This window comes from Rhinolophus sinicus, linkage group LG03, assembly GCF_036562045.2.
Source record: "Rhinolophus sinicus isolate RSC01 linkage group LG03, ASM3656204v1, whole genome shotgun sequence".
Taxonomy (NCBI): Eukaryota; Metazoa; Chordata; class Mammalia; order Chiroptera; family Rhinolophidae; genus Rhinolophus; species Rhinolophus sinicus.
Genome location: NC_133753.1, coordinates 24,825,425 through 24,845,263, shown reverse-complemented (window position 1 = coordinate 24,845,263; position 19,839 = coordinate 24,825,425). Strand labels below are relative to the sequence as shown.

At 42.0% G+C, this 19,839-nt stretch overlaps 1 protein-coding gene across 2 annotated transcripts; it reads left to right on the top strand.

Annotated features, from left to right (window-relative positions):
* Positions 1–10,753: 10,753 nt before the first annotated feature.
* ACOT6 (acyl-CoA thioesterase 6) lies at positions 10,754–19,398 on the top strand. 2 transcript variants are annotated; one of them, XM_019733393.2, is made up of 3 exons: positions 10,754–11,382; positions 16,444–16,646; positions 18,173–19,398. In XM_019733393.2, exons 1-3 carry the CDS (start codon positions 10,926–10,928, stop codon positions 18,776–18,778), a joined length of 1,266 nt encoding a protein of 421 aa, XP_019588952.2. In that variant the 5' UTR covers positions 10,754–10,925; the 3' UTR covers positions 18,779–19,398. The 2 variants fall into 2 exon arrangements, with proteins under 2 accessions (XP_019588952.2, XP_074183331.1); XM_074327230.1 differs by lacking the exon at positions 18,173–19,398 and adding an exon at positions 17,498–17,785 and having other exon boundaries at positions 10,775–11,382.
* Positions 19,399–19,839: the final 441 nt, after the last annotated feature.

Below are 19,839 nucleotides of genomic sequence, written 5' to 3'. Positions count from 1 at the left end.
TTTATGTTTTCGTCTATTTTTTTTACTTAACACTTTGAGCCATAGACGAAATTTGAAGCAAAACAAATACTGGGTTACTTTTACCATCACTGGGAGAGAATGGCCATCCAGTGTTTGTGGCCAAAAGTAGACAGAGAAGCGTTGATACAAGGAAAGCTAGATTGACCTTTTCCTCATCCTTAGAGAGGAGCAGCTGGGGTCAAGAATGGGAGCATCCGTCTCTAGAATAGTTAAGTCTAAAGTCTGTTCCAAAGGTGAGTGACAATGACCTATTTTCCTTCTTGCTTCCTGGATCTTAAGAATAGACTTTGGAAGATCATAGTGTAACATTTTTGGAGCCATTATTCCTTACTTTCCTTGATATCCGGGCTACAAAGCATTTTGTAAGTGTATTTGAAGAGATAATGGCTGAAACTTTTCCAAAACTGACAGACATGAAGCCACATATTCAAGAAGCAGTATGTCCTAGTCAGCAAGGGCTGCCATAACAAAATAGCATAGACTGGGTGTCTTAAATAACTGACAGTTTTTTCTCCCAGTTCTGGAGGCTGAAAGGCCAAGATAAAGGTGCCAACAGATTCATTTCCTGATGAGGGCCTCTTCCTGGCATACAGATGGCTGCCTTGTCCCTGTGTCCTCACATGGTGGGAGTTGCGGGGGGAAGGGAGAAGGAGGGGAGAGAATGCTCTGGTTTTTCTTCCTTTTTTTGTAAGGATACTAATCCCATTGTTGGGGCTTCACTCTCATAACATTTACTTCTAATTATCTCCCAAAGGCCTCAAATACCTCACCTTGAGGATTGGGATTTCAACATATGAATTTTGGGGGGACATAAACATTCACTGTATAATAACTATAGACCTCAATCAAAATAAATACAAAGAAAACCAAACTTACATCACAGAAAAACCACTTGTGGCAGTTTTGTAACATACTCATAGCCATAAATTCTTCGACATTTCTCTCATCACGAGGTGGGAGATCTATGTCCCTTCCCCTCAACTGCGGATGGACTTCTGACTGCTTCAGTCAGTACAGTAGAGAAGAGCTGATGCTATGTAACTTCAGAGGCTAGGTCATAAAAGGTGAAGATACCACCTTGTTTGCTGGGAACACTTTGGTCTTAGAGCCCTGAGCCACCATGTAAGACATTTGACTACTTTGAGGTTATGCTGTGAGGAAGCCCAAAACATGGAGAGGCCAACTGTAGGCATTTCCTGTGATTGTCCCACTAGAGCTCAGCCTTTTGGTCATCTCAGCCCAGGTTCTAGATATGGGAGAGAAAAATCCTCCAGATGATTCTAGCCCCCCGTCATTTGAATCTTCCCAGTGAAGGCTTCAGATATCCTGAAGCAGAGAAATGTCATCCTGTCCAATTTGTGGATTTGTGAGCAAAATAAATCATTTTGTGGGACTATGTTTTGGGATATGTTTTCAGTTGTCTTGCTGTGTGGAAAAAGACAAAACAAAACACAAAACAGTGGCTTAAAACAATTTATTTTTCTCAGAAGTCTGCAAATTGGGCAGGACTCAGTAGAAGCTGGATCACCTCTGTTCCAATTGGCATTGGCTGGGGATGTACGTTCAAGATGATCACTCCCATGGCAGGGAGGTTGGTACTGGCTGTCAGCTGGGAACTCAGGCAGGGCTGTCGGTTTCTCGTTTTCACTGGCTACTGGACTGGGTCCCAAGAGTGGGCATCCCAAGAGAGCAAGGCAGAATTGCATGGCATTCTTTTGACCTAGTCTTGGAAGCTACACAGCAACATTCCTGCCATACTTTATTAGCCAAGACAGTCATAAAGACCAACCCAAGTTCAAGGAGGACATAGATTCCACTTCTTGAAAGGAGAGTTGGCAAAGTTCTAGAAGAACATGTGGAATGGGAAATATTGTAACTATCTTTGGAAAATCTGCCTTCTGGTTCATATTTCTCCCATACATAAAACATACCCATCATTCTTCCAAGGTTCCCAAAAAATCTCATTCCATGATAGCATCATACCAGGTTTAAGGTCCCAGACTGCATCATCTCTTCATCTATATCCAGTTCAGGTACAGATGAAGCTCCTCAGGTTCAGTTTCTTGGGTATACCATGTTTCCGTGAAAATAAGATCTAGCTGGACAATCAACTCTAATGTGTCTTTTGGAGCAAAAATTAATATAAGACCCAGTATTGTATTACATTACATTACATAATACCAGGTCTTATAGTAAAATAAGCTGTCGGTTTCAATTAGAGCTGATTGTCCGGCTAGGTCTTATTTTCGGGGAAACATGGTAGCTCCTTGAATATAATTCTTCTCAATCTGAAGACCTGTGAACTACAGAAAAACAACTACACACACACACAGAACACAAAGGTGGGATAGGTATGGGGAAAATGGGAGGCACACAACAGTCACCGGCCTCTAGAAATTTTGAAATCTAGCTGAGAACATGTTGCTAATTCTTACACTGGTGCTCTGTTTACTCTCCATGAGTTGTTCTCTGTAGTTCTTGATTTCATCCTCCAAGTTGAAACCTTTATTTTCCATAAGAGAACTGAATTTGCAACTAAAAAGCTTCCTCAATCTGCTTCCTAGATAAAAAAGATAGGAGTCCAAAGATCTCTTTTTATTTTGCACACTCTCCTTTTGTTCAAGTTCATAGTGCTTCCACCAGCACAGTTCTCTTAAGCACTGCGTGGTTTTTCTAAAAATCATACTGGTTAACTTCATGAGACAAAACACACCACTGCACATCTGTTTGGGATCAGAACTTTTCTGTGTTGGACTCCCTGTGAAGATGCTGTAGGACCACACCCATAAGAAGCCCAGAATCCTTACTATTTAATAAGATCAGCTAGGCATACTTTAAAGTCTTCAGAGGGTCTTTCAGTCAATCTGAAAGTTCTATCCTGAAGCAATATCTTGAATCTTCTGAGGTCTTTACAAAGGACCTCCCACAAACATATCCTGGATTTGACTTTGGTCTGATGTCCTTTCTTAAAGAATAATTTGCCATCTGAGCGGCTGGGAATGAGAAACAGTATTACTGTCAAACTTATCAGTTTAACAATATGAGCCTGGTTCCTTCATATTTAACAGTTCATTCTTTAGCTCACCTCTTCCTCTTGCATTTTATCAGAGGCAGCAAAAAGTAGCCAGGTGACACTTTCATAACCCTGCTGGGAAATCACCTTAGCTAGATTATTGAATTCATTAGGTATATTTTCCATTTTTCACATTACTGCAGGTATCAGTATTTCCTTCAGCTTCCAGTCAATTTTTCTTGCTTTCCTTTAAGCCCTCAATGATAGCCTTCATGGGGCCTGTTAGGCCTTCACTAACAACAGTCTCCTTGAAGCGCTTCTAGTTTTCACCTGCGCCCCAATCCGAAAGCCAACTGTGACTCCTGTGCATATGGATTTCTCCACAGGTTGCTTGAGCTTTCTCACAGCATAATATCTGGGTTTCAAGAATGAATGTTGTGAGAGAAAGGCAGAAATACGTGGCATTTATTATTATCTTGTTTTGGAAGTCACATAGCATCACTTCTCAACTGTACTGTATTGGTTGAGGCAGACACACAGATCTCAGGTGCAAGGAAAGTGGACTTGGCTCTTATCTACTAGGGAAAGGGCAAGGTTCTAGAACAGCATGGGGGATGGGAATTATTTGTTGCAGTCATCTGTGGAAAATGCAATCTGTCCACAAAATTGTTTGTTATAACACTGCTGAAAAGAAAGACAAAGATAAAAAAAGTCTTACCAGGAGCCACAGAGAAAAAGACAACCTTCAAATGAGCAACAATAAATCTAACAACTGACTTTTCAACAGCGATAATGGAAACCAGAAACCATTGAAATGAAATCTTCAAAGTGCTGAGTGAAAACATGACAACCTAGAAGCCTATGTTAGCAAAATAGATCCTTAAATATAAAAATTTATTCTTCATAAGTTTATTGAGTCAAATAAGTTTAATAAATCATTTTCAGGAAAATAAAAATTGAAATGTTCTAATTAATTAATATAGCATAACTATAATGAACCCTCAATGGACTCGCCTGTATCTTGCGATAGCATGTGTTTTCCGAATTGCAATTCTTCTGCCATTCCTGAACTACTCAATATCTGGTCATTTGAGCTTGCCTCAGTTTACCTCTTTAAGTTGACAGTACAAAAAATTTTTAAATATAGACATAGGTAACACAGCATTAGCAAAGAAGCTGGGCAAGGGACTCCTCACCATACACTACTGCTGAGAGTGTACATTGCTACCTTTATTTACTTTTTACTATAAAACATTTTATTAAGAGATTAAAACTTGTGGATTTGTGGAGCCTAATTTCTAAGTTGATGTTCACCATTCTTAAAACTTAAAGCCACATAAATGCAGCACAGACTATCAAAGATACTGAAAATATTAGAGAACATTTAAAAATAGATGCTGTTATAAATGCTTTATGTGTATTAACTCGATGTAGAAGATAGTGTGAGAAGATCTAACTTAAGTCCAATTGGATGTAGAGTTCTAGAAAAAAAAGGAGAAAGAAATGGGGTTGAGGTGGTATTTAGTAGGGGAATAATGGTTGAGAATTTTTTAGAACTGATATAGGACACCAATCCTCAATTTCAAAAAGCCCTATAAATCCCAAACCACTTTTAATAAATAAATCCATATTTAGACATCATGATGAGATTAAATAAAATCATAGAGACTTAGAGGCAGATAATGGAAAAAATATATAGATTACCTTCTAAGGGCAACAGTTAGACTGGTAGTTGACTTATCACAGCAACAAGAAAGGAAAGCAGAATGGTACGTTCCACATGCTGAGAGACAATAAATGTGAGCCTCGAATTCTATACCTAGGAAATAATGAGGGCAAGACAAAAATATTTTTGATTAAAACAGAGAGTTTGCTTTCGATAGATTCTCACTAAAGGAAACTCTATTAGCTCTGTACAATGTGGTCCTTGGACCTGCAGCAGCAGCAGCCCCTGGGAGCTTGTTAGAAATGCAGAATTTCAGGTCCCACCCCAGACCTACTGATTTGGAATCTGTTTTTTAACAAGATCCCCAAATGACATATGTACATTAGAGTTTGAAAAGCACTGCTTTAAAGAGATTCCATTACAAATGGAAAGTCTGAGATTCAAAAAGAAAGGAAGACTCTCTAGTAGACATAGTAGATATATGAGTAAATCTAAACAATCACTAACTACATATTTTTAAAAGTAATAATATCTAGTGGGGTTAAATAAAACAAGACAGACATAAAATATATGAAAACGAAAGCATATGAGTCAGGAGGGAAGGTGATTGGATTTAAACTGTTCTCAGGGTCTAGTATTATTTAGAAACAAGGTAAAGATATTAGGTAACTTGAGACTTCGGTAAATTAAGCATGTACATTTAAATTTCTAAGTTAACCAATGAAAGAATAGGAATGATGCATATAACTTCTATACTGACAGGTAGGTGGGGACTAAATGAGAAAATGACAACAATGTAGGTTTCCTTCTTCATCAGTCATTAGGAGAGCATGGAACATCAAGGCTTGTGCCATGCTGTACCCCCATGATAACATACCACACCCTAATAGAAAATAGATCAGTGCCCGAGATGTCCTTTTTTTGTCTTCTAGTGGCATCCTGAGAATTTGTGTGCTTACTACTTTGTTTTTAGACAAATTTCTTTGTTTACCTCTCCTAAAATGAGGGTAGGAGGTGATCTTGAATTTCTGTATGCACCTTTGAAATACTTCAACTGTTAAGGAAAAAGACTGAGAGCGGAGAAGCCAGTGGAAATAGGAATATTTAATTTTTCCAATTACTGCTTAAGGTGCTACCTTGAGTTGTGTAAAAAAAGGGGGGGAGTTAAAGCACAGCTTTGCTGAAAAAAAAAAAATCCATGAGAGGGATGTCAGATTCTTAGAGTTTAGTAACTTTCATTCACCGATTTATAAAAAAGAATTGATTTAAGTTACTCTTGAGGCTTCGCAGGGAAAAGAAGTTTTTCCTAAAAAATTCTGGGAGGTTCAATGGCAAAGTAAGATTGACCTCAAAATTCTGTTAGACTATTGTTTAAAACTGTGAGGCTTACACCCTTCAAGGTATAATATGTGTTGAAATAGGTTGGCCTAATTCTACAGTTTCCCTTTCCTTTTCTCACTTTGTATTTAATGATCAGTAAAAAAAATTTAATGTGGTATACTTTGAAAAGGTACTCCAAAAATCCAGAAGAGATATCAACTTTGCCCATTACATGGGACAGAGTGATTAAAATTCTCACATCGCCAGTGGTCAAAAAGGTGTCAGAACTTGCCACCAGAGACTAACAAAATGCCAGAGGCCTGTACAGAAAATAAACAGAAAATGATATTGACTATGAAAATGGGGATGGGATCCCGGTAAGCACTGTCAGACACTATTGTGTTTCCTGGCTATGGCTTTAAAAGAGTATCTTCTGCATGACTTTATCACCAAGTATGCCTTATCTAAACATAAAGAAATATGCAAATATTACCAAGGCAAATTCACAGACTTATAAATCAGCTTTGAAAGAGGAGAACCTGGAATAACAGAAAACTGTGAAATTTGAGAAAAAGGTCTGTTTGGGGAGAAAATTTAGAGTTTAAAGCTTGAGATGGGAAGATGAGGGGATGAGGGCACTGTGTCTCATGGCTCTCTCTCCTGGGCTTTCCAGAAAGAAACCAGAGCCAGGGAGCATTCAACTGGCCTCTCCCCAGACCAGATTCTCTGACTTCTCTTCTCCTCATGATGTTGAAGGGTAAATGTATGTAGTTCTTCTCCATGAATCACCTCAAACTCACCCAGTAACAGTAGAGGTAAAAGAGGAAGCCTGCCAAAGGCCCATCAAATAGACTCAATATTGAGAAGAGCCCTAAGACTAATAAAAAGTGATTTAATAAAATTACAAAAATACTTGATGCAGCACCTAAGAGTTAATCTCTCAAACTCCCCATTAATAACCGCAGCTAGGGCAAAGCTCTTCGCAAGCACTCAATTTAGCAACTTCCATAGTTCAAAGTTCTGGGAACTGAGCCAAGAGGGTTCACCAGGCTAAGGATGAAGCTGTTTTTGTACCCAGAAAGCAAGTGGCTGTTTTGAAAACTGTGCCTTCCATTTAACCTAATGTCTCTGAATGTAGGGAACCTTCCCTTAAAGACTAAGAATGAGGCCCCTCAAAGGGAGAGACATGTGGCCCTAATGTCCTTTCTCTCTAGAGCCATTACAAGATCAGTTTCCTCTGGAGAAACCATATGTCTGATAAAAACCAGATGCTTTGGATAAAAGAAATACTCAATTTCTGGGGATTTTAAGATACAGGAACAGAGATAATGCTAATTCCTGGAAATCTTGAATGGGAAAGATTATTGTTTAAAGCTGTGGAGGAAGAAGGCTCTGAAGTGGACAGGTTTTACTAACACTACAAGTTGGACACAGAGGACCAAAAGTATTCTTTGGTGGTTTCATCATTGCTTGATATTGTTCTTTTTTAACATTTTTATTTATTGGGGAATATTGGGGAACAGTGTGTTTTTCCAGGACCCATCAGCTCCAAGTCAAGTCATTGTTTTCAATCTAGTTGTGGAGGGCACAGCTCACTGGCCCATGTGGGAATTGAACCGGCGACTTTGGCGTTATGAGCACTGTGCTCTAACCAACTGAGCCAACCGGCGCCCCAATATTGTTCTTTTTAAAAAAATTTTAATTTTGAAATAATTTTAGACTCACAAGAATGTTGCAAAAATAGTACAGAGTTCCCTGTACCCTTCCTCCAGCTTGCCTTAAAGTTAGCACCTTACATAACCATAGTACAATGATCAAAATCATGAAGTTAACATTGATATAATACTATTAACCATGGGAATATTATCGTAATTAAGTTATTGCTATCTTGGAGAAAGGATTTGCAAAAGTGGGTAATATACTGGCTGCTAAAAACAGAAACGTGGAGCTCTCATCCCACCAAAACTGTGAATATGAGATAGTACCAGGCCCAGGATCATGAGTGAAATCACAGCTGATACTGGAGTGACTGGGAGTCTGTCTCCACCTCCATCCAGCCTTTTCCCTTTAACTCTCAGTTGACTTATTAGAGAAGTAAATGGATCTCTCCTATGTTGAGGGTTACAGAAAACGAAAGGAACTCGTGTTAACTGGGGCTGACACTTTCTCTTTAGGAAGATCTTTCTAAATCACCCTATTGGTGTCCTTTAATTGATCTTACTAGGGCTTTGTTTTCAATCCCAATACATTTTAGACATCAATAACAGTTTGCTCTCCCTTGGCAGCCAGTAGTTCACCTTCACAGTCTTGCCTCCAAGATACTTCAATTTTCTAACATTTGTCAGAATCTGTTAAGGTGGGATTTAAACAGGTTGCTAATTCAGATAGTGAAATTATTCGTTATATCGATGGCATACTGATCAGAGGCGACTCAGAAGCAATTGTTTCTGAAGCTCAGCCTTTCATATTGAATTTATAACTGAAAGGCAGTGGGCTATTAAGCATGGAAAAGTTCAGGGGCCCTCTCAGAGAGAAAGCTTTCTGGGAGTGTAATTATCTGGGTAACCAGAGAAATTCTACCCTAGGTCAGGTAAAGGCTTTTTTCTATCCATGAAGTCCCTGCCCCTAAACTAGAGGCAAAAAATTAATTTTTATGTTTAATACTGGAGATAGTATGTCCCATATTTGGATATTAAGTTACAGCCACTTCATCAAATCACTAGACAGGCACTGAAATTTTTATGGGGCTGCTCCCCTCTCATGAGGGCAAAGCATGTACTTCTATTAGCTGATTCTTTTGCAGATGTGGGCGTACAGTACCTAGTTCTTCCACAGAGTTCTAAGTGCAGAATTCCCTAAAGGAGGGCACTTTTGAACGACCCAGCCCAGTCCTCCTCCTTAACTGCGTTTCCCTCATTGGCATGGAAGCTATTTCTGTGCCTGCCTCTTCACAGCAACGTGGGCATTAGGGAAGAGAGAGAAGAGAAGCCATCTTGCTGACTTTCTGAAATCTGAGTGCCAATTTCAATTAATGTGCTGGTGGCTGCAGCAGCCCACGTAAATTCTTTGTAAGTTAGATTGAGGACAGCCTGAAACACTTAAAACAGGTGTTTAAAATATGCTGCAGCAGTTACTTCAGAAGGTGGAATGGGGAAAGCTCACAGAACTCTGAAACCTGGGGCCTAGTCTGCTATTTTTTGGTTCAGTTTATAAGTACCGTGTTTCCCCGAAAATAAGATTGTCAGGCAGGGACACTGGTCCCCCTCCCCGCACAAGAACGCAGGTTATGGTGAGGCCAAAAAGGAACACCAAGGGAGCCATAGGGAGGGGAGTCATACCACTACATTCTTGCTGGTGGCTGGGTTGGAGACACAGGAAGCAGTAGCCTCACGATCCGCAATCCGCCATCCACTTCTCTGCCAACCAGCATAGCTACGGCAGTTTTACTAGTTGGTAATGGCTAACCGGTAACAGCTGATGACCATCTACTACCCAAGCCAGCACCTTTCCATGTGAGGCCAAGAGCCTGGAAACTGCTCTCTGGGACTCTGTCCCCACAAAGACCTAGCTGGACAATCAGCTCTAATGCGTCTTTTGGAGCAAAAATTAATATAAGACCTGGTCTTATAGTAAAATAAGACCGGGTCTTTATAATATAATATATAATAATTTTTATATTATATTAATTTTTGCTCCAAAAGACACATTAGAGCTGATTGTCCGGCTAGGTCTTATTTTCACGGAAACACGGTATTTATTGAGCCTCTATTTGCTGAGCGTCTTCCATGTGCTTCATCTGCCCTTGTCCACCCTGTTCTGTACCCAAATAGGCTCTACTGTATGGTTGGGTTCAGCAAAAGAGGGGCACTCTCAAGATACTGTAGGGTAAGAGAGTAAGGTCAAGGTTTTTATTCTCCCCACTCCTGCAAGTTCACCATGGGTGCCTGCCTCCCTCTATGAAAGCTACAACTCCTGCCAGGCAGCCCCCTGCCTTAGAATCTTCAGGCCCAAAGTTCTGCACCAAACTTTTTTTTTAACCTCCTCCATGCCTTTGCAATAGTCCCTTACGGAACTCTCCTCAAATTATCCAGTTTGAAAGTGCCACTTGTTTCCTGCTGAAACTCTGATATACCTCACTACTGACACCACCCATGACCAGATTTGTGAGTTGAGGAAAACGTATTGAGCACCTATTATAGGTGAATCAGGGCAGTATTTTTACGAATGTTAGCCCATGTGATTGTCACAATAAACCTTTTACAGATAAGGAAACTGGATTCAGAGGCTTGATTATGTACCTTGCTTAGTAAAGCTCACCATGCTATGCATGGTATTAAGGAGCAGGGTCAGACCAGAACCCAGGTAGGTCTCACTCTGTAAACATCTACGTCTGGAAGCCGCTCTAGCTATCCTTCGCTCTAGAAAAAAAGGCTTGGTGAAGGGCTGAGAGGTAAGGAAGGGATCAGGACTATGTTTCTCCACTGATCCCCTGACTTACTAGTATAGGGATTTTCAACTACCCCCCTAACCTCCGCATTGTTCAAGGGTCAACGGTACAATCACCTGGGATGATTTTTAAAACTCCAGATTCTTGGAACTGCCAGTATCGTTTCCAATACTTGAATTCTCAGCAGTGTTTGTATATCTCTTTCGACACTCACCACATTGGATTGCAGGATTAGTAATTAACTCTTATTTTTTAGCAGAAACTTTCTTCCATTCAGGCTCTAGTGGACTTGCACAAAGTCTAGGAAACCTCACACAAGGTTTAGAGTACGTCCATGCGCGCCCAACGCGAGTAGGGCAAAGCTTCCAATTGCAACTGCTCCCCAGGGGGGTGGAGGAACGCCAGGCCCGGCCCGTGACTCCGCCGAGCCGCGCCGCCCCTTCTTCGTCCAGGTCAGAATGGCGGCGACGGTGACGCTGGAGCCCGCCGGCCGCTGCAGCTGGGACGAGCCGGTGCGCGTAGTCGTGCGCGGCCTGGACCCGGGGCAGCGGGTCACGCTGCGCGCCTCCCTGCGCGACGAGAAGGGCGTGCTCTTCCGGGCCCACGCGCAATACTGCGCCGACGTCCGTGGCGAGCTGGACCTGACGCGAGCGCCCGCGCTGGGAGGCAGCTTCACGGGGCTCGAACCCATGGGATTCATCTGGGCCCTGGAGCCCGAGGAGCCCCATGGGCGGCTGGTGAAGCGGGACGTGCAGACGCCCTACGCAGTGGAGCTGGAGGTACTCGACGGTCACGACCCGGAGGCCGGGCGGCTCCTGGGCAGGACGGTGCACGAGCGCCACTTCCTTCCCCCCGGGGTGCGGCGGGAGCCGGTGCGCGCGGGCCGGGTGCGCGCTGCGCTCTTCCTGCCGCCAGGTGAGCGTTCTATTTCTCAGGCTTTTCTGGAAAGTCTAGTGGAGTCCCAGACCTTGGGCGGCTCCTGTCTTGTCCCGGGGCCCACATGGTTGTTGAACTTGGCTAAACTTGTCCCCGCACTGCATAGACTATCGTGGATTCTGGGTGGAAATTTTTCCTCTTTAGGTTTCCTGGCACTTTCTGGAGACCCTGTCACTTACTCAGCTGTATGCTAAAAAGTGCATAAAACGTATGTTTATTGAGATCCGCAGTGTGCCGGCCACTCTGCTGTGTTTCGAATACCGATATTAGGCAATCCGTGTGCAAGAGTGATTTTTGCCTCCTTTCACATCAAACTTCCAAGGAAGCTAAAACCCACACAGAGAGGCAGTTCCCTATAATCCAAAACAAACAAAAAACTTCCTGATGGTCCTCTCCCCACTATCATAAACAATTTGTCAATGGTTCTCAACCTGGGATGATTTTCCTCCACTCCAGGGTACATTTGACAATATCTGGAGACGTTGTTGGTTGTCATAACTGGGGGTATGCCCATAACTGGGGGTATGCCATTTTCAGGCTCTCGGCCTCACATGGATGTGTGCTGGCTCAGGTAGCAGATGGCCATCAGCTGTAACTAGTTGGCCATCAGCTGTAACCAGTTAGCCATTGGCCACTGATGTAACTGCCATGGCTGAGCTAGCAAGGGCAGATTGCAGTTAGCAAGTGGGTGGGTTGGTTGGCAGAGAAGTGGACAGGCGGATTGTGGATCGTGTGGCTCCTACTTCCTGTATCTCCAGCCCAGCCACCAGGGAGAATAAGTGGTATCAACCCCCTACCCATGGCTCAGTTGGTGTTCCTTTTTGGCCTTACCATAACCTGCATTCTTGTGCGGGGAGCGGGACCAGTGTCCCCACATGACAACAGGACAGCCCCACAACAAAAAAAATACCTTGCTCAAAATGTCTATAGTGCTAAGGTTGAGAAATCCTAATCTAAGTAAAAACAAGGTACTTGCTAGCTAACAGCAACCTGGAAACAAGACCCCTGACCCACCCCTTCCAACGAAATGCCTGAACTGAAACCCCTACTATAAATTCTGGAGTTGCCACAGCTCATAGAATCCCTAAATGGAATTCTGTGATTATTCTCCAAAACAAGAGGCCCTGCTTTATTCTTACAGCAATTCACAGCCGTAACTAGTGGCTGCCCACTTGTAACTGTGAACGCCTGGGGCTGTAACTGGGTCTTATACATCATTATATTTCTATATTCCGAGAGGCATGCATAAGGTTATGGTAGAAGCTCAATAAACCATACTGACTTAGTCAATAAGAATCCCCTATAAATTTTCATTAAAAAAAAAACACAAACCTCTCAGTACCCAGTCATGGTATCTAATATTCCAGTCACGTCAATCTTAAGTGTTAACTTTTCAGTGTCTACTATGTGGCCCATTTAAAATTTATTGTTTTCTTATCTCAAAAGCTTTTGTAAATAATATGGAAGGGTTCAATCATTTAACAATTGTGTGTTAAGGACTGTGCTACGTATAGGGATGCAATAGCTAGCAAAGACATGGGCCTCACTGTACTTACAGTACTTACTGTACTTACAGCCTAAGAGAGGATACTTGCACCTATAAGTGTGGTAAGTGCTAAGGCAGGGGAAGTACAGGCCCAGGGTGCTGGAGGGAACATATAAAAGGCTATCTAACTCAACTCAGCTTTGGGGAGGGGAGGGAGGTCAGGGACATCTTCCAGGAAGGGAGATCTACATTAAATTTGAAGACTGAGAAGTTAACCATGTTAGAAAAAAGGTTGAGGGCTGGCCAGGTGGCTCAGGTGGTTGGAACTCTGTGCTCCTAACCCCGAGGTCACCAGTTCGATTCCCACATGGGCCAGTGAGCTGCGCCCTCTACAGCTAAGATTGTGAACAACGGCTCTCCCTGGAGCTGGACTGCCAAGAGCAGCTGGAGGTTGGCGTGTGCAGCTGTGGGCTACTGTGTACTGCCAGGAGTGGCCAGCGTGAGTGGCGGGCAGCCAGCGATAGATGCCATGAGCTGCTGTGAATGGCTGACCAACTACCAGCAACTGACTGCCTCAGCCTGGGGCAGTGCAAGGCTCATAATAGCAGCATGGGCCAGGGAGCTGTGTCCTACACAACTAGACTAAGGAACAACAGCTTGAACTGGAGTAGGGGAGGGGAGGCAGAAGAAGGGAAAAAAAGAGAATAGCGTATACTATTTTCAGAGGCCAAAGAGAGCATGGCATGCTTAGGGATAGCATTCTTTAAGGCTGGGGCAGAGGGTATAAGGTCTGACAATTAAGTTTGCGAGCTCATCCTAGAAAAAGTGCTACATACCTCATTGCTGAATATCACTATGGTCACCTTTAAAGAAATCCCCTTGGGAAGCTATGTACCGACACCAGCGCCTAATCCACCCTTCAAAACAATTTCGGAACTCTTTCTGGAATGGCCATCAGAACTGTCGTTGTATTACCCTTGATGTCCTGAATGTCATCAAAATGTCTTCCTTTCAATATTTCCTTTATCTGTGGGTAAAGAAAGAAGTCATTGGGGGCCAAATCAGGTGAGTAGGGAGAGTGTTCCAATACAGTTATTTGCTTACTGGCTAAAAACTCCTTCACAGACAGTGCCGTGTAAGCTGATTGTCGTGATGCAAGAGCCATGAATTGTTGGTGAGAAGTTCAGGTCATTTTCGTCTAACTTTCCAAATAGTAAACTTGGTTAACTGTCCAGTGGGTACAAATTCATAATGAATAATCCCTCTGATATCAAAGAAGGGTTAGCAACATCATTTTGACTCTTGATTTGGACTGACGAAACTTTTTTGGTCGTGGAGAATTGGCTGACTTCCATTGTGCACTTTGACTTTTTTTTTGTTTCAGGGTCATATTGGTATACCCATGTTTCATCACCAGTGATAACACGGCCCAAAACATATCTTGCCTCTCCAAAAGGTCTTGGCAAACTTGGACTCTCCTTTGCTTTTGTTCATCAGGGAACTCCTTCGGGACCATTTTTGCACACACCTTTCTAATACCAAAATTTTTATTAAGATTTTCCTAACTGTTTCTTTATCAATGCTTACTTGGTCTGCTATTGTCGCGTCCAGCGCAACACGGGCAGTGAGGATGCGAGAAGGGGCGGCTTTGGGTTAAGTTTTTAAGAAAGAAACATACAGAGACTTAATGTAGTTAAATCTCAGAAGGCCAGGGGTCTCACAGTTCTGAAAGACTGGAGCCCAGAACAAAGCCGACTGGAGGTTTTTATTGATAAGCATACAAGGGAGTAGCAGTGTTTTTGGCACCGTCTGTGGGACTCAATTATTATGTTACAGAAACAACCCAAATCAATCATGTTGATCTTCAAACAGCCAAAGCAGAAAGTCCTTGAGGTGAGGTATGCAACTCTTTTAAGGGACATATATCACATGTTGAAAGTGTTTCACAGAGCTGAGCAGAGAGAGTTTAATCTTATCACTCTCCCAATTAGGTGAGAGGGAAAAGTCATAGCCAGCAGCCCCTTTTCCCAGGCAGTGGGAAGGGGAAACAAGGCCCCTTCCCAAATCTTTCTATGGCAGCTCATCTGGGGGTCTCCATGGGGTTCCGCCTGGCTTGAGTTGTCCCCCCCCCCCCGTGGGGAATCTTACTTGTCATTGGCTGCAAACCCTCTTTTGGAGACTAAATAAAGAGAAATATATAGTCCCAGAGATTCACAGTCTCACAGACTCTTCTTTCCTTAAGGAAAGACATGGGGGGCAGTCTGCTAGGCTGTTGTGTGACAAGATGCTATGTTTCTCACAATCAGCCAACGATTTTGACGCACAATTCAATGAATTTTTGCAATGTTTTCATCAGTTCTGCTCATAACTGGCTGCCCTGACCTCTCTTCATCAATGATGCGTTCTCTCCCCTCAGAAAAATGTTTAATCCATTTGTACACTGCCATTTTCTTCATGGCATTATCCCCATAAACTTGGACTAACATGTCCCTGATTTCACTTCCACACTTGCCAAGTTTAACAAGACATTTAATGTTTGTTCGTTGCTCTAATTCAAGCTCAGACATTCTCGCGACAGCACACAAAAACATGCAACAACAATAATGAACGCCACTCAGCAAGACACCACCACATGTCGACATGAACACAGCTGAGACACTGATGTATCAAGGCTATGAAACCTTACCAAGCTGTTTGTACAGTGCTGCCAATATAAGTGCACAACGGCAAGTTTGCGAACTTAATTGTCAGAACTTGTATGTTCTAATAATCCCTTATAAATGTAGTGTTTTACAGCTCTCAAAGCATTCTCGAATAGATTTTTTTTTTTAAAAAGGAAAACAAGAAAAATTTTGGTGGAAAATATACATCTCATCATATGTTATTTCTAATTTTGTTTGCAGTTGACCCTTTAACAACACGGGCTTGAACTGTGCAGGTCCACTTATATTCAGATTTTTTTTTCAATCAATATACATATCCCTGGATTTTTCATTTGCTGATTCAACAAACCATGGATCAAAAGCAGTATTTTCTGTCCTTGGTTGGGAATCCATGGATGCGGAGGGTTGACTGTATACACTGTTCTATGCCATTTTATGTAAGGGACTGGAGCATCTGTGGATTTGGGTATCTGCAGGGTTTTTGGAATGAGTCCCCTGTGGATAAGTAGGGACAACTGTTAAATTTGGGGAGAGTAAAAAGTTATACAGGGATATTTGATGACAGAGGGGAAGGAGTCAGCACCCGTAACCCCCATGTTGTTCAAGGGTCAACTATATATTATTGTTTTGTGAAAATATGCAAAAAATTCTGGAGAAAATATGGCATTTTGTGCTCCCTCCTCCCCACAGGATTTTATATATATATATATATATATATATATATTTTTTTTTTTTTTTTTTTTTTTAAATAAAAAGGGTCCTTCTTCCACCAATCCCCATACCCCCAACCTTCCTTGCTTCAAAAACTTCTCTTTCCTGACTGCCAAAGTCTGAAACCCTAGAATGTGTTCTGAGAGTCTAAAGCTCCATATGATTTGTGGTTCTCTCCAGGAGCGGGGCCCTTCCCTGGGATCATCGATCTATTTGGAAGTGGCGGTGGCCTTTGTGAATACAGGGCCAGCCTCCTGGCAGGACATGGTTTTGCTGTGCTTGCTCTGGCTTATTTCAGATTTGAAGACCTCCCTGAAAATATGAATGCGATTCACTTGGAGTACTTTGAAGAAGCTGTGGGCTTCATGCTGCAGCATCCAAAGGTGGGTTTGTCTGGGGCTCTCTTGAATGAAGGGGAGAGGCAGAGCGGACACAGGGCTGGATCCAGAAGCCCTACCAGGACACAGGGGCTGGAAGTATGCCATGAGACACGAAGCCTCCTTCAAAAGTTTTATTAAAAGGATTATTATTTCCATTTCTACCCATCTTTCGCTAATCCCTTAAGACTTGGCTGTTTAGTTCCCGTTAATTCTTGATCATAATTCAAAGAGCTGGACTAAAGATTGCTAATCTTGAATTCTGATTTTACGTCTACTACCAAGTGGCCTTATGATCCTGAATAAGGCAATTGCCCTCTCCAGGATTCAGTGTTTCTCATTTATAAGATTAATATAAATATGTAGGGGAAAAAGTTTGATTATAGAGAGACATTTTTGAGACAGTTGGTGACATTTGAATAGGGACTGTGTATTTGATATTAAGGAATGATTCATTTTATTAAGTATAATGTATTATGGTTTTGTACAGAAAGTTCTTAGAGTGGAAAAAATTAAAGTATTTTGGAAATGATTATAAATGGAATACATACTCTGTGCTGCTATCTAAACTGAAAGAGACCTAAACATTTTAATGTTAAGGACTAAGATGTTGTGCAAGGATGGTTTAACTCTGTTAAAATTCAGGGACTGGTCTCTTAGCAGAGCTGCTAAAACCTAGATAATCTTAAACTGTGATGTTTGGTTTATTTTGGGGAGATAAGGCCTTGGTATAAAGAAGAGATCAATATATCCTATCAGTTCTACCCTTAAACCTAGACAAAAGGGGTTTCTTCCTCAGACTTTTTGTTTTAAATGGCTACACTCTGGACTTCCTTTGGCTGCATCTCTGCCCACAGGACGAAGAGTCTGAGGCACCAAGGGAATGTGTCCACCTGGAATCTATGTGGCTCCCCTCTCACCATGCCCTTGGGATCTGGAACCCCAGAATCCTCTGCTCAACAGCATTGACCCTGCTTCCAGGCCCTATGCCTCTTCTAAGGGTCCTTCAGTGTTAATACACATAAGCCTTAAACATACAGGCTGAGGTATCCACACACCTATATGAGAGACCCCTCAAGGTGCGTGATGGAGCCAGGGATGGAAGAGAAGGAGGGTGAGCCAGGGACCAGGGACCCAGAGGCTGGCTCTCCTCCATGCCATGTTCCAGTACAGAACTCCGAGGAATTCCAAGATTTTAAATTTAAACCTAATAAATTGTTATGGTGGCATATTTATCAAGGTAGGAGAAAAGGATATATTTGATTTTAAGTTTGTTCATTTGATATAACTTTTAAATATTTAAGTATAGGGTATATAGGTCTCTGTGTGTATTCTTGACCCAGACCCCATAAATATTAGTGGAGGGCCTGTTCAATTGATTTGCTTATTAGAAGACACACTTGAACTTGTGGATTGTTGCATAAGGCAGGAAAGCAAATGATGTTTGAGAAAGCTACCTAGAGAATGTAAAAATTACTGTTTATGTCCTCCATTTATGAATTCTAGGCTTATTTTCTCTTTCTCCTCATCAGGTGAAAGGCCCTAGTGTTGGGCTTCTTGGCTTCTCCAAAGGAGGTGACCTGTGTCTCTCAATGGCCTCTTTCTTGAAGGGCATCACAGCGACTGTACTTATCAATGCCTGTGTGGCCAACACAATAGGTGCTCTGCATTACAAGGATATGATTATTCCTGATCTTGGCAGTGACCTAAAGAAACATACAATCACCGAGTCAGGCCTTTTGGATTTCATGGATATTTGGAACAATCCACTGGAAGAACCCTACCACCAAAGTCTTATTCCTTTGGAAAAGGCCCAGGGGCCCTTCCTGTTTATTGTTGGCATGGATGATCGTAGCTGGAGGAGTGACTTCTATGCTCATATAGCCTCTGAACGGTTACAAGCCCATGGGAAAGACAGACCCCAGATAATCTGCTACCCAGGAACTGGTCATTGTATTGACCCACCTTATTTTCCTCCTAGTAGAGCCTCTGTGCATGCAGTATTGGGCCTACCAATATTCTATGGAGGTGAGCCAAAGGCTCACTCAAGGGCACAGGTAGATGCCTGGCAACAAATTCAAACTTTCTTCCATAAACATCTCAATGGTAAAAAATCTGTCAAGCCCAGCAAAATGTAACATTAATCATAGATGAACTACTATTAATAAAAATCCTACTGATACAAAATGTATTGGGTTTTCCAGAGCACTTAGGAAACTTTTTGTAACAAAGCAGCCATCTTGGCTTCCTTGTCAGGTCCTACTGGATTCTCATCCTTTGCAACCCTCCTTTCTTCACTGCTGGGTCCATTTCTTTCTTCCCTGAACTTGATCCAGTGCATAGGCTTAACCCTGATCTTATCTGTAGGACCAGTCTTAAGCAGGAGAAATGTAAGAAGTGCTTGCCTAACTCTCAGTTGCTGGCCTAACTTTGGCCTTGTGTTCTAGTTCTAAAGACTGAGATTCTATATTGCTAAGAGTCCCATATCCCCTTTGGGCCCTAACTGACAATGTCTGAGCTTTGGGAACCTGCACACTGGAGTCCCTTTAGAAATGGACTCTGCTTCATTCTTGCCAGTACACCACATTCCTGAACTCAAGATTTGTCTCTGAACCCCACTCTAAAGATTGGTACATTGATATACTTGTATACAGCAGTACCCCCTTATCCGCCGTTCCAGTTACCAGCAGTCAGTGGTGGTCAGAAAATATTAAATGGAAAATTCCAAAAATAAACAACTCATAAGCTTTAAATTGTATACTATTCTGAGTACCTCACTTCATCTCGTCACATAGGCTTTGTGATCTCACATCATCACAAAAAGGGTGAGTACTGTGCAATAAGATATTTTGAGTGCACATTCACAACTTATTACAGCATATTGTTATAATTGTACTGTGTTGTTATAGTTAATCTCTTATTGTGTCTATAAATTAAACTTTTCATAGGTATGTATGTATAGGAAAAAACGAAAACGTACACACACACACACACACATATATGAATACCAGTGGTACCAAAAAAATGTATCCAAGTGGACACTGATCAATGTTGCTTAAGCAGTAGTTTGCTGTAATCAGAAGTGTCTGGACGCTGATGGTAACCACTCTAAGCATCTCTTGTAATTGCAGAAGTCAAACATGACTTGTATTCACCTTTTGTTATCGGTATATATAGAGTATTACAATTTTAGCAGTTT

Bases quoted from the DNA above. Each gene is read 5' to 3' on its own strand.
- ACOT6 (XM_019733393.2), top strand. From the start codon at position 10,926: ATGGCGGCGACGGTGACGCTGGAGCCCGCCGGCCGCTGCAGCTGGGAC. The intron at 11,383-16,443 runs GTGAGCGTTCTA...GGTTCTCTCCAG, and splicing joins TGCGCTCTTCCTGCCGCCAG to GAGCGGGGCCCTTCCCTGGG. The intron at 16,647-18,172 runs GTGGGTTTGTCT...TCTCCTCATCAG, and splicing joins TCATGCTGCAGCATCCAAAG to GTGAAAGGCCCTAGTGTTGG.